Below are 15823 nucleotides of genomic sequence, written 5' to 3' on the forward strand. Positions count from 1 at the left end.
GCCGCAGATCCCATCTGTCTCTCATTCTGTCTCCTGCTCTCCAGAGCCAGGTCTGAAATGATTCTATCACATATCAGACACACAGGGCACCTACGGCACTTTGATAAATATAAAAGAAAATGACAATTACGCCATCATTTACACAATTTAACAAGGGATTTGACTGTTTAGATGATTAGTAGATCATTGAGATATTCCTATAACAAAAATGTACTTAAATATTATTTAATTATTATGCTATACTGGACAAAATAGTAACAGTTGTTTTGATAAAATATAACAGTATATAATAACATATATATTTTACATACACATACAGGTAATCTATGCTTGTTTTCTGTTATGGGTCGGATTTTTTCATGTGTTTAGTTCTGTTCTGCTCAAAGTGAATCCATTGAATTTCCCCATATATATGTATATTATATGTGTGTGTGTGTGTGTGTGTGTGTGTGTGTGTGTGTGTGTGTGTGTGTGTGTGTGTGTGTGTGTGTGTGTGTGTGTGTGTGTGTTTGCGTGAGAGAGAGACAACTGTATATAATATATATTTTATAGTATTTTGAATATAAAATATGATCATATAATATTAATATAATATATATATATATTATGTATATAGCAAAAGTAAAAAGGTTAACATTGAAAAGCTACACAGCTGAATCTCAAAAAAGCACATTCAAATATATACAATATGTAAACAACTGTAATATTTATGTTATATTATTTTTGGATATAAAACATGCAAATTTCAGTCGAGCACATTCAAATGGGTCTATATTTCTTATAAAGACATCATGTGGTTGACTGAATTCTCTACTATAATGTCCTTGTGTGGTCTGCCACATCAAATAAAGTCCTCCGCTGTTTGACCACTGAGCTCCAGCTCGTTTTGTCATCTCATCTTCAAATGCACAGTGAAAATGAGGTGTGTGCCTGGTGGGGATGTTGGCATACGGCTGCGTAGTGTGAGCTCAATCCCCCGCTAGTTCACAGGCGAGTCATTTCCCTCAAGTTTCAATTAAAGAAAAAAAAGAAAAGAGAAAGAAATAAAGATAGAGCCGTTCATCACACGGGAAAAGCTCATAAAGTGTTTTAGTATGCCGACACCATATTGGCAGAAGAGAGAAATGGTATCTTGTAAACACTGGAAGATTTGTTGAATGTTTGAGAAACCTTAGTATTTCAGGCTCAAATTACTGCCAAGGATAAATAATCTCTCGTCTTCTGTAATCAGCGAGTGTTACACTCATAAAAGGTCATAAAGTGGGAACTTGTGGGACATTGTGAGTAATGGTGCTTGTGATTTTCCTACACTCTTCCATCTTGACAATCCAGACGGTGCTGATGAAGCCTTTAACATAATGACAGGTGAAGGAGAGGCAAGCAGTATGGTGCTTATGAAGTTGAACCGAACTATTTTAAAAATGCTATCAGCAAAAAGTTCAGCAAAATCTGGTTTTCATGTGGAAGGTGTCAAGGTCTGTTCACATGAAATCAGATGCTATTTAACGAAACAGACGCACAATATATTTCAAAGTTGGGTAATATTGAGAATTTGAGGAATTTGAATGCCACACAATCCTGCTGTATATTTTGTGCTGTATAAAAATCAAGGTTTGTATCCAAAAAAATTATTAAGCAGCAAAAACTGTTTGATCATACTAAGAACTAGGGCTGTCACGATGTTAGATTTTTCACACCACGGTTATTGTGGCCAAAAGAATTCACGATATCGATATATCGCGATATCTATAGAATCTATTTCGGGTAGTTATCAGTCAAATTCATTTTTACTTTGTTTATATAGTTTTTCTTTTTTACCCAACAAACATAAGGATACTGATAGACAAGGCACATGCATTTTTTACTTCTTGCGTACTCAATCTATGGCAAATTCTTGTGAAGGAAGACAAGCATGTGAAGTTTATCTGGTTTCAAACTGAAGCAAAACACTGTCTGAGGGTTTCCTGAAGAACTGAAAAGCTCTTAAACCTATTGTTGCACCGGCGCCAATAAAGTCACGCAGATAGCAGATTTGAATAAAAAAAATCAAGTGCAAATACAAATACAAAAATAAGATGAGTAAAGAAAACGGGGTTCTTAATTTTAATAATCACCCTTTATTAATATATGAACACAGAAACCCCCTGTTAACAGTTAATGTCACGTTTCCCATTCCATGACTAGTAAAATAATAGCCGCGTCGCGTCTATGACAACTCGAGGTATCTCACACGCACGCGCGTCTCAGTTTATGGCCAGCAATATCATTGTTTAAGGACATTATGGAATTGAGATAATGTCTGTACTATGTTATGATTACACTGTACAATAGTTGCTGAGTCTGTGATCTGAACACTTTACCTCAGAGCGTCCGTTAACTGAATTAATTGAGAATATCACCTGAAAATCCGATAACATCAGCAATTTTCATTCAAGCAGATGATTTCTGTATATTAATGTAAAATTAAATGTATATTGCAGCACAGGGTGAAATCATTTACGATGATTTGAGACAAATATAATGTAAATTTAATATAAAACGATGTAAATGACGCTCTGTGTCGCGGCAGGATTTTGAACATGGTCCTGAGCCGTTGCTGGGCGTCGCGGCCGCCGGTGTGTGTAGCCTACACTCATACAGAATGTGTTCGAATTTTAAAGACGTGGCGCTGCGCTTCTCATCCGGTGTGCGACCACCTTTAAGGTGCTGTTTTCTTTGAAGCCGAAGAACTCTGTTCTTAATACTGGCGAGCTTACTTTTTTCGGGTGTGGACAGAGCGTTCCACCAGAGCCCGTCTACGGAGAGCCTGCCCACTCCCTAATAAGTCCTATTGTACCGAATTTTGGTTGTAGTTCCACCAGAGTTCCACTGGGGGGCGCTCGCCATGAGTGCAAAATGAATGGGAGTCAATGGGGCTAGACGGCTAAATTAGTCTCTTTCACCCGATTGCCGTTGAGAAATCTCAGATTTGATTGTAGGTTTTGCAAGTTCAACATGGGTTATAGGTCGAAAGTTGAATGAACGAGTACTTATGTTCTTTCGATTTCTTACAGGTTGAGTTGTTGTTGCCCATAACACGCTAGCATTCTGCTAATGAACGCTGATTGGTCAGTGAAGGACTGATTACGACCAGAGATACAGCTTGATGGCATCGTGGCATCCGAAGCGGGACTAGAAACAAACAAAACAAAAACTCTTCTAGCACGTGTATTTACCTGTGTCAGCTGTGTTGTCGATACCTCGAGAGAAAAGAAAGTGCAGAGCGCGAAAGCACCAAAGTGACTGAAGGATCGCCGTAAAGCAGTATCTCTGGTCGTACGATGTGTATGACGTCATTGACACTTTAAAATACTTTTTAAAGCAAATAAGTGACTCAAAAAAATCTAACACCCAGCAATGTGTAATTTCTTTGCATCCCCTTTCGAAAACAACATTCAAATTACTCGACAAAAAATTATATCCTGAGAAAAGTGGATTTTGAGAGCAATATCTCCATAGTCCTCCATTCATTCTGCACTCGTCCTGTGAGCGCCCTCATATGGAATCAGAGGGGAACTGCAACCAGTTCAGAAGCCGGAAGTTTACTGAGAGTGAAACTTCTCGCCATCTAGCTGCGCGGGCGCGGACCATAGGCGCGGACGAGCGCTGCGTCGTCTTCTTATTTGACAGGTGTCAGCGGGTGCAATACTGCCACCTGAGAGGTCAACCAGGTACTGGCCCTGGAGTATTTACGTGTCATGTTATCATAAGAGTCCTATTCATTTTAAACATTGTGGTTATCGCCAATACCGGTATATTGTCACACTCTAAATTAACACGATGTCGATATTTCATGCTTTGAATATCACGATTATCGTCAACACCGGTATATTGCGACACCCCTACTAAGAACCATTATAAATACTGATCACATAATTAATAATTGAGCACCAAAACAGAATATTAGAATGATTTCTGAAGGATCATGGATACTAAAGACTGGAGAAATAGCTGGTGAAAATTCAGTTTTGCCATCACATATATTAAAATAGAAAAAAAGTTCATTTAAAAAGTAATAATATTTCACAATATGACACGCATTAGAGACTTTAAACATTAAAAACATTACAAATCTTTTTATATATATATATATATATATATATATATATATACACAGCCCCCCCCCAAAAAAAAGATTCACACAAATATATATTAACAATTTATTTATTTATAATAAAGATGATTTATTTATTTATAATAAATAATAATATTGTAAATAAGTATATAGTTTAAAAAAATCACCTAGCTTCTGACTAAACCTAGCTTTTGCTGGATCACATAGTATGGAAAATAACACTATGGAAGTCAATGGGGCTCATCATCTGTTACCGTCATTCTTCAGAATATCTTCTTTTGTGTCCAACAGATGAAAGAAATTCATGCAGGTTTGGAACAACTTGAGGGTGAGTAAATTATGACAGGATTTTCATTTTATTGGGTGCATGAACCATCCCTTTAACACATTACTGCCAATGGAAAGCAGATGGTAAACCACATTTAAAGGGTTGCTCCGGCATATTGTCGTGTCTTTTCTTCCTTAACAAGCAGTAATGACCACTGACGACTTGAATTAAAATAAAACAAACTGTTTACTGAAGTTTATGAACAGGATTACACATAGATACAGCGCGCACACATGGAGTAAATCTCATTTCTCTTCTCTCTCTTTTCCTATCTGCGCGCTCTCGCCCCCTATGCATTATGGGTAGACTTTTCTAAAAGCTGAACAACCTTGTAAATGACAAAACTGTTTCTGTTATTATTAAATATAATTAATTAAACATTTTTATTCTAATTATCTCAACATCCTTCCCCCATGAACAATGTCACCCATCTTCAAATTCAGTATGTTTCTGTGTATTACAGGAATGTGCAGATTTCAGGTCCAGTAGATAGTCCTTCCTCCAGCGATTCCACAGGTTGGTCATGAGTCGGTTCCTGTATCTCCACCTTTTTGTCATATCCTCTTTACTCACAGTGGGATGATCATAGTCTGCCGGAAATGGTTTTGGAGGCAGGGAAGTGAGTCATTCACCAACCAAGAAGTGTGCTGGTGTTAGTGGCTGCGGCTCGTCGAGCTCATTGTGGACAAAGGTGAGGGGTCTGGAATTCAGTGTGGCCTCTACTTCTGCAAAGGAGTGTAGACATTTCTTCAAAGGTGAGCGATGCCTTTCCTTCCTCAGGCTCGTTTTCACAGACCTTACAAGCCTCTCCCAAAAATCCGCCCCACCAGGCTGCTCGTTCTACAATGAAACGCCAAGTGATGCCCTTCTCTGAGAAGTATTCCAGAATTTGTGGATATTTGATGGCTTTCCACAGCTCACTAAGGTCTTGGTTTGCTCTCTCAAAGGTTTTGGCATTGTCCGAATAGATGATCTTGCACAGCCCTCTTCTGGAAACAAATCGCTTGAGTGCTAACAAGAAACTTTCTGTTGACTGATTTGAAACCAGCTCCAAATACACTGCTCTAGTGACAGCACATGTGAACAGAGCAACATAAGCCTTGCATAGTGCATGATCATTCTTCATAGACAGTGGACCTGCAAAGTCTATGCCAGTTACTTCAAATGAGGGGGGGGGGGGGGGGGGGGGGGGGGTTCTCTGATATTCTGTCTCGTGGTAATGGAGCAGTGTTCTGCTGTGCGGGCTTTGCTTTAAATCTTTTGCACACAGTACATTTTGACAGAATACTTTTCACAATTTGTCTGGCTCGCAAAATCCAGTATCTACTTCTAATTTGCACTAGTGCGTCTCTCAGACCAGAATGCATGATAAATTCATGATTGTGCTGAACCAGCAGCTCACAATATCTGTCTTTGTTGGGCAGAATCCATGGATGCTTTTCTCTGTAACTAAAGTCTGACTGTTGCAGTCTGCCTCCAACACAGAGCAATTCATCTTCGTCAAGGAAAGGTTTTAGGTCTCTGATTTTTGAATCTGCGTTCAGGGTCTTACCAGCTTCCAGCAAATTGATTTCAAGACTAAAGCTGCTATCTTGTGTCACCTTTATCCAGTACTTCTTGGCTTCAAACATTTCATCACCTCGCATCTTGGAGCTTGAACTTGCATTGTGCACAAACCGCTTGATCCAAGCACTGACTCGCAGAACTTGTTTCAGCTTACTGTACTTCAGTAAATCCAGCACAGGTTCCATTCCCTTTTCGTCACTGCCGCTACTGAGTTGAACGATGATCTGCTGACCTTGCTTTAGCTCACTAGTCACATCTTCATCGCTTTGATCTTCATCGGTCTTTTCCAATAGATTCAGTGCAGTCAGAAATGAAGGTCCTTTCCACCACAGTTCACTTTCCTTCAGGTTAGCTGCAGTCTGACCTCTGGTGGGAAGTTCTGCAGGATTGAACTTGCCTTTACAGTGAGACCACGTTGCAGGATTGGTTAAAGACTGGATTTCTGACCCTCTGGACTGGATGTTTGACAGAAACTGTTTCCATTTGTGAGCTGGACTGCGAATCCACTGCAGCACAATCATCAAATTCGTCCACATATGAACTTGATGGAGCTCCATATTCAGAGGCTTTAACAGACTGTTTCCTAGTCGTGCTCCAATCACTGCTCCCATCAGCTCAAGACGAGGCAGTGAGATCTTCTTCGGGGGGGCTATCCTGGACTTTGAAGCAACAAGGCATGTGGTCTTTTCTCCATCATCAGCTACTCGCAGCAGATAAGCTACAGTACTATAAGCTTTCTCGCTTGCATCACAAAACATGTGGAGTTGATGTGCGTCGTGTCTGTGCACTGATTTTATTCCATACCAACAAGGACTGTGTATGTGGTGGATCTGTGTAAGGTCTGAACACCACTCTTGCCATTCTTGTGCAAGATCTGTGGGCAGCTCCTCATCCAAGCCGAGGCCTCATATCCACATCTCTTGGAAAAGGCATTTCAATCGCACAGTGAATGGGGTAAGAACACCTATTGAGTTCAATATGCGAGCATAAAGCTTTAGAACACTTCTTTTAGTATTTTCTCTTTTAGCTACAGCATCCAGCAATGCAGTCAGGTCAAAGACAAATTAATCTGTTTTAGTTCTCCATACCAAGCCTAGTACGTTCAGCACTGATCGTTTCAACTCTGCTTGAATGTGCTCACCTGGAATCTTCATCACAGCAGTGCACACTTGGGGGGTCTCGAGCGCTTCTACTTCCACCTTCTGCTCTTTGTTCCAGATGCTTTGCAGAATGACTTTCACTGTGTTGCGCCTTGATGTTACTGGTGCTGCAGAGCCAAAAGTATGAAGAGTAAACGTTTCTTGCTTTGTCACAGGCAATTTTAAAGCTCTTACTGTGTTCTCACTGATGAAGCTTCTCTGACTGTCCCCATCCATTAAGCAGCGAATGCTTTATGTTCACCAGGTCATTCTGCCCATGCTCTTACAGTCTGAAGAAGCACAGCGTTCTGTATATTAGGCTGTATCTTAACAGAATGTGAAGCAAATGAAGAAACTACATCATCTTTGTAGTCAGTGTCTGAAGTCTTTGTTTCTCCTTTCTCACACACAGCACTATGATGTCTGCCTCCACACACATTACAGCACACCTTGGCCTTACAGAATTTTGCAATGTTCTTCGGCCCAAGACAAACAAAGCATCGTCCCAGTTTCATCAATTTTACTTTTCGTGCAGCAATATCAGTTCCTGGACACAGTTCTGTTTTGTGTGCTGCACTGTCACAGAAAAGACAGTTCTGTATTCTTTGACTGGTGGTTTGCAGTACTGCAGCTGATGGCATGTTATGCTTTTTCTGCTTCATTTCAATTGATGTGTCTGGTCTTTTACATGGTTTGTGATAGCTCTGGCTGTTTTTGGAATTACCTGACCTAATCAGTTGCATGAAACCGCGGAATCGTGGAACCACGTACAGCTCTCCGTTTTCTGAGTAGTCTTTCAAGTCGCTCCGCCATTTCGGATGTTGCCTGCAAGGTATCCCGGGTTTCGGCACCAAAGTTTGTCTTGTCTTTTCTTCCTTAACAAGCAGTAATGACCATTGACGACTTGAATTAAAATAAAACGAAGTTTATGAACAGGATTAAACATAGATACAGTGCACACACATGGAGTCAATCTCATTTCTCTTCCCTCTCTTTTTCTATCTGCACGTTTTCGCCCCCCTATGCATTATGGGTAGACTTTTCTGAACAACCTTGTAAATGACAAAACTGTTTCTGTTATTATTAAAGATAATTAATTAAACAGTTCTATTCTAATTAATTCACAACACATATATCCAGATGAGTGATGTAAAGTCCCGAATCAGGTACCTGGATAGAAGTAGTTGGGCAATGCCGCAAAGTCCCAGCAAAGTATGCCAGATCACACAGTGTGCAGCATTCCCAACAACCTCATACCCAGAACCAGTCTGAAAGAGCGTGAATGTGGTCTCATTTGCACGTTTACCTAACTTGTCACCTAATAATTTCTTTAGTGAATATGGCGCTAAAACAATGCAAAAATCACTATCAACGGCGCCATTCATTCTTTGTGAACCCTCCCAGCATTGTATTTTAAAATCTCGTTCTGCGAGTTCTTCATGCCAGAAATTCAGACTTAGTAGGCACAGGAATTTGGCTTTGTGGATAATGCTAAGACTACAGGGACAAAATTCATTTCAGGCTGATTTGTCAGGCCTGCTCTTGCAGCACAAGTGACATTTCTCAAACTTACCTGGATAAGCCTGCCCTGTTCGGTCTGCAGAGTGCTGAGCTCCTGTCCAATGTTGCCCTGGCCTTGTCTCAGAGCGTTGTACTCCATCTTCAGCTGACTGGCATGGGCGGACAGTTTGGCCACCTCCTCAGCCAGTTTAACAAGCAGAGCCCGGTCCTGCCCTTTCACTGACTTCAGATCAGTGTCGTGGTCGGTGAGAGAGTGCAGCAGTGAGGTTTGCACACCCTCCAGACGTAGGAAGTTATTGTTGTAGTCGGGGCAGTTGGGATCAATGAAGATGTTAATGCGGGAGCCGTCGCCTCTCTCGATGGTTACCAGGGCATTAGCCTCATCCTGGTTAGTGCTGATGAGAGGGGGGCCATCGGGGCCGCTGGGCGCTTGGTAATGGTTCATCAGAAGGATGATCCCGGTTACCGTGACAGCCAGTAACACGGCAACAAAGAGAAGGATGGTGCATAGGAGATAGCTACAGCTCATCCTCTGTAGAGAGCATGAAAAAGAGACAGAGAACAAGATGCATTAGTATACAAAAACATGTCTCAAAAGAAGCATTAAAATGACCAGCACAGATTTTTTTATTTTTTTTATATATATAATATAATACTCTGCACTGATTAAACTTGCAGGAGGGCATATCAAATCTGACATATACTGATAACACAGATTCAAAAGTAGGTTTCCCACAACTGCAGCCTACAAATTTCTAAAAATCCCTGTCGAGCATTAAACATGCATGGAGATGCTTCTTGAAAGTTTAATCTGCCATTATGTAACACCTGAAGACTCCTGAATGCATAAATTCAGGCTTTTCACAAAGGTGTTCATAAAAGATGGGAAAATGAAATGTATTTGCCCGGTTGCCTAAGACCTAATCGCCATCCCTCGCTCCAGATAATTTAAGTCAGGATGATAGTATTCACAGCGCATACATGCAACATCAACCAGTAGAAACTCAGGATTTTCTCTAAGCCCAGACTTTCAGAATTGGGGATGGTCTGATAAAAGAATCATGGCGAAAGCAAACTGATATTGATTGTAATTACATTTCCATTTTTGGTGCACCATTTGCCTTTTGAATCACTATAAAGCTAAAATGCTACTCATTTAACTGGTTTAAGAAGCAAATAAACTATATTCACTGTGGGAGAACGAGAAAGATAAAAACAGATAAACCATCAATTACACATAATGTGTATCCTTTGCTCTTTGTTATAATGTACTACGGGTGATATTTAATGTAAATATATGAAATTGCTCACATCCTCATTATGACTTCTGGGACTTTAAATCAGAATAAATGATATGCATACATTTACATAAACCTTGCAGAATGTGCTAGATAAATGGATCATAAAACCTGCATGTTATTTTTCTAATTACTGTTATTGTTAACCAGTTTAAAAGTTTGCATACCCTTGAATAATGTGTGTTGTTACCTGGATGACAACTGTTTTTACTGCATGTTTTGTGATAGTCTCTTGTTTGTCCTGAGCGGTTAAACTGCCTACTCTTCTTCAGAAAAGTCATCCAGGTTCTGCACATTCTGTAGATTTCTAGCATCTTCTGCATATTTGAACCCTTTTCAGCAGTGACAGTATGATTTTGAGGTGAAAATGTTCACCCATTCTAAAGAAAGTAACAAGATCCATTAAGAGCCAGGGGGTGTACACTTTTGAACAGGATTGTGATTTGTAAATTTTACTTATTCTGTTTAAAGATCACATTTTTTCATTTAGTATTGCAGTTCAGAACAACGTAAGACATGTATATGTTTTCATGTATAAGTACAACTTACCCCGATCATCCAATTCAAAATGTTTCCTATCTTTTTGAGATTTATGTCTATAGCCTACATATTTTCAGAACACTGAAGACACTCTATATATTAGGGCTATCATTTGAGAAACAAATAAATAAATAAATTACATGATATGCTGATTAATCAATCAAAAACAACAAAACAAATAATATAGACACTGAAAAGACATTATAAAATAAGTAATTTAACATAACTGACCAATAGTCCACAGCAATACATTTTGCTGTAGAGTTGGGAAGGCGACACGATTAATTGCCTTCATTTTTGATTCACAAAATTGACAGCATTACTTTAAATACAGTCTTCAGACCTATCAAAAACACTTATGCATGCAAGCATGTTTTCCTCTTATTGTGCATTAAAAATGTAGCATGAAGCCAAAGCCGATGTACATTAAGAGGAGGGGCGGCAGAAGCTCATTTGTGAACACTTTACACTGATTTCTGTGATTGCCCAGGGCTCGAGCGATGGGCTTGAATATAAACGACAAGATGAGCAGTGTTTCCTTTGAGGATCTAGGAAGGCAAATCCCCACAGGGCAAAAGACTAGAAACCACAGATATAAGCCTTACAGCTCAATATTACGGTTTGGTTAAGTGCCCAGAGTTGACAACTCTCTCATCCACGCGAGTGTGTGCCAACGTGCAGACGTGTGTGTGTGCATACAGCAACAAATGCAGATATAACAACAAATGAAGTGAAGAACATTTGATGGGAAACTAGGGAATGCCACGCAGGCACTGGAGAGGGCTTGCTTATCATTTTGCTATGTCTTTTTATTCAGGGGGAGCCTGCATCGCTCGCCCCGCTGTTATAAGTGCCACTTCAATATTCCACTTGACAGCGGGTGCCGCTCCCTCGCGAGAGCTTCGAGTACATTTTCTACATTTATTTGTTGTATTTTTACATATATGCCAGAGTGACTCAATGCCCATGTGCCGTAGTGCCATTTATGATTGAAATTAAATCACTGACACTCAGGCTGAAGCAGAGCACAGCTACAATAAGACTCTTTCTGCTTTCCTAGTCGGGCCAATTGTTCAGATTTATATTTGCAGTTCAGAAACATATTCACTGGCCTAGCACAAAAAAAAGAAAAGAAAAAAAAAAGATTATAAATGTAAACATTTTATGAATATATAGAATTTACATTCATAATTTAGGCTAAAATTATTAGGATTTTAATGGTCACACTTTAGATTAGGGTCCAATTCTCACTATTAACTAACTATTAACCACGACTTTTGCCTCAGTAAAACTCCTAATTACTGCTTATTAATAGTTAGTAAGGTTGTTAAGTTTAGGTATGTGGTAGGATTAAGGGATGTAGAATATGGTCATGCAGAATAAGGCATTAATATGTGCTTTATAAGTATAAATATGCATGCTAATAACCAACTAGTTAATAGTGAGAATAGCATTCATGGCGAAACAACACTGACACTGGTTAGTGATTTTCAACCTATTCAAATGCAGAACATTTTTAATAGATAACTAATATAAATCTATTCAAGCCAAGTTAATTTAAGTTTAAAAAGTTGTCAACAAGTGCCTTTTTTTGTCACAGAAAACCAAAGTTTTAGGCATAAAAAATGCATGTTCATTAAGATAATTTCAAATAATTAAGATTATAGTGATGGAACAATTAGGCAAATCACAGTTATGTCAACTGGCCCCAAACATTCTCACATTGGCCAACTTTACCAATAGTCATAAATCAGGGTGCAAACAACACCAAGGTCATGGGTTTGATACACAGGAAACACATGCACTGATAAAACATATAGCTTGAATGCACTTTAAACTACTTTGAATAAAAGCATTTGCCAAGCAAGTCCAACATTTCCATTTGAAGTTAAATCACTAAGTGTTGTAATAATAATAATTAGTTACATTTATATAGCGCTTTTCTGGGTACTCAAAGCATTTTACATGGAAAGGGGAATCTCCTCAACCACCACCAATGTGCAGCATCCATCTGGATGATGCGACGGCAGCCATATTGCGCCAGAACTCCCACCACACACCAGCTTACTGGTGGAGAGGAGACTGAGTGATGAAGCCAATCAGTATATGGGGATGATTAGGAGGCCATGATGGATAGAGGCTAATGGGCAAATTTGGCCAGGATGCCGGGGTTAAACCCATACTCTTTTCGAAAGACATTCTGGGATTTTTAATGACCACAGAGAGTCAGGACCTCGGTTTAACGTCTCATCCGAAGGACGGTGCTTTCTGACAGTATAGTGTTCCCATCACTATACTGGGGCATTAGGACCCACACAGATCACGGGGTGAGCGCCCCCTGCTGGCCTCACTAACACCTCCTCCAGCAGCAACCTAGTTTTCCCAGGAGTCTCCCATCCAGGTACTAACCAGGCTCAACCCTGCTTAGCTTCAGTGGGCAACCAGTCTTTATGGCTACAGGGTGATATGGCTGCTGTACATCTGCATATATGCAAACACACTCACAGATGCAATAAAAAGACATATACCCTCTGAGATGTTGATTTAACACTCACTACTGTGAATAATGGCCCTTGCTCTGATGCAAAAACTCCCTGTAAAAGACATCTAAATTTACAAAGCTGTGTTTTGTCCCCGAGTCATGGATATATTATTCTGCAGAGGTTTTATATTGTATTTCTATACGTGTGATAAAGAATCTCTTCACAAGACACCTTTGAACAAAAGCAAAAGTGGAGCCTGGTGAAGAGGGCCCTATTCCTGCAGTCCCATGGCGTCGAGCACAGGCATTGTCATTTTTATTTTAAAGATAATTAATGTGCACAAAAGACTCCAGCCTACTTCATCATGCAGCACCAGACGAGAGCGGTCTCAGATCAATTTGTTACAATAAAGCAACAATACCTGCTGTCTGCTGGAATTAACCGGGCTTATATCTGACCCCTCCACTGTGAGCATATCGCATACAGCCGCGTGGCAACAAAGACGCGGGCGAGACCCGACTTTTCCCACCAGAGCAGCCCTGCGAGAAATCCTCACCGAAACAATGAGGCAGCAAGCTCGTCTATTCTGTGTACAAGTGCCCATCAATCTTGCTCTTCTTCATTGTGATAGAGCCTCTCTACGGGTGTTAACGAGAAAAAACTGGGACTCGTAAACATTCGGCCGCCATTCCACGACTTGCATCTTAACTAGGCCACGGGCCCTGACAGTAGCCGCCTTCAGAGGCATCTACGCACCTTTACTTCCCTCTCACAGTCTAGTGGGCAGACGGTATTCAGATGCCCCCTGAACAGACACAGGTTAAGATTAGAGGGCCACGCTCAGCTGAGCGCAGACAATATTTGATAAGGGCTTTTATCTGGTGCGCTGAGACGAGGCTCTTGAATGAGGAGAGGTGAAACAGAGGAGCTGCGGAACAAAAACACCACCGCATTCTTTCCACCGCCCACCTTAGACCTATAAGACCCACAGCGAATCGACACTGATACCAGCCACAGGAACTGAGAGGTAGGTCAAATGCGTTGACACGAAGGGAACGTCACATGACAGAGCTGGTGATTGCTTATTCGGGGAGATGTAGGTGAGGTGTCAGGTTCTGCTCTTGACATTGGCTCTCCGACAAAAAAAAGCATAACAGAGAAACAGCCTTGCTATTAGAAATAACAATAAAATCTACATAATAGCCCAATAGTTTCTCCCTGACAGCAATGACATTAAACAGACAGCAAATTAAAATCAAATCATAAGTAATGTAAAGTTAATAATCTCTGTCTCTTCCATGGTTGTGGAAAAATAAGAATTGTCTCCTTTTCAATTAATTTGTAATTAATTTGTGAATTTGAACTGAACTTGGCCACATCCCATCGGGAGTTGATTTGAATTTTAATTCAAATCGAGGAATTGAATTGGAATTTAAAAGGCATTCTCAATTCAATTCTGAATGGTACGAAACCTTGGTCTTCTCTAAACTTTCAGGACATATTGAGAAAAGATCCTTCAAGGATCCATACTGGAGGACAGGGGTGTTTATTGGAAGTCATATCAGATAACTACTTGGGCGCCGCAGGGTTCTTCTGTTTATTTCATCAAGAAATTTAAGAGAAACATCTGAGAAAAAGTTAAAATATAATTGAAGAACTCCACTAAGTCTCCAGAGCTATGGAAAAGTAACCTCCAAGCAATAAAAATGTCCTCAGGGTGGTTTCGCTCATCATTAGTTTAATTGTAGGTTATATAAGTTGAGATACCAGGGAAAATTGTCTTTTGACAGGTCTTCTCTCTGTTCTTGAAACAAAGGATTATCTTTTTGGAAGGGTCAGCATCCCTTGAGACACATATGGGTTAATCATAACTCAATCAATAAATAAAACCTGAACCACATTCATTGCGTTTGTGTGTCCTTCTAATCTTATGAATGCAGCTCTGCTGATTACAAATCATGAGAATGTGAACTGCCTCAGGTTCATATTGGTTTTTCAATGAATGCATGTGTTCTGAAGGGTTTTCAATACAATGAACAGCCAGTGAGGCTGCAGGCAATTTCAACAGAGATTCAAAGGCTGTTAGGGCATAGCTTCATTTTAAAGTCAGAGCTTTTAAAGTCACTTTTTAGGTGTCACATGTTCTAATATGTACAATAATCTTATTGCTAAGATGACCTTGACACAAGCATGGTTTAAGTGAATATTAAACTACACTAAGCTTTTGAAAGTAAAGGTTCATAGAAATAAAATCTAGGATATGTATGTGGCATGTGAGAAGACTACGATGTGAATAGCAGAGATATTTCAAAGGCTTAGCAGTCATTGTTAATTCCTTAGGCCCTTGAAAATATGTAATTTCTAATGTCAATGTGGTAACCATTATAGCATTTACTTTTACATTTCTTTATTGAACTGGTTATTTTATCTGTAGTGACAAACGTAGCACAAATCAAAAGTGAGTGTAATTGCATTGAGCTTCTGAGCGTACAAAATTAGGAACTGTATTTTACTTTAGTATTTGTACCAGTGGTCAGTTTGCTTTTACTTGGCTTAAGTACAAATAACACAAGTATGTCAACATTTACACAAACATGTGTTTGTTAATACATGTGGAGCACTACAAGATGGAGCACCATCTCTGTGAGACAGACTGTAAGCTACTGTTAATATCCACACTTAATGGATAAACAGATGGAAAAAGATTTAAACATAAAGACATAATAATGTCTTCGTACATGCAAGGATAATAGTCAGATGGACAGCAGTCCCAATCAGCATCCAATAATTGACTTGATGATGTATACCACAACATTTGCTTTAGCTCAGGGGTC

At 39.8% G+C, this 15823-nt stretch overlaps 1 protein-coding gene across 5 annotated transcripts in view; it reads right to left on the bottom strand.

The window, feature by feature from the left end:
* fibcd1a (fibrinogen C domain containing 1a) overlaps positions 1–15823 on the bottom strand; it is a 112657-nt gene that overhangs the window by 73078 nt on the left and 23756 nt on the right. For all 5 annotated transcript variants that reach the window (XM_082188167.1, XM_082188166.1, XM_082188164.1 and 2 more), the window contains one exon: positions 8721–9200. In XM_082188167.1, the coding sequence (XP_082044293.1) occupies positions 8721–9200 (480 nt within the window). The remainder of the gene's footprint in view (positions 1–8720; positions 9201–15823) is intronic.

The sequence above is a fragment of the Leuciscus leuciscus genome (assembly GCF_965113295.1).
Source record: "Leuciscus leuciscus genome assembly, chromosome: 13".
In the NCBI taxonomy this organism is placed as follows: domain Eukaryota; kingdom Metazoa; phylum Chordata; class Actinopteri; order Cypriniformes; family Leuciscidae; genus Leuciscus; species Leuciscus leuciscus.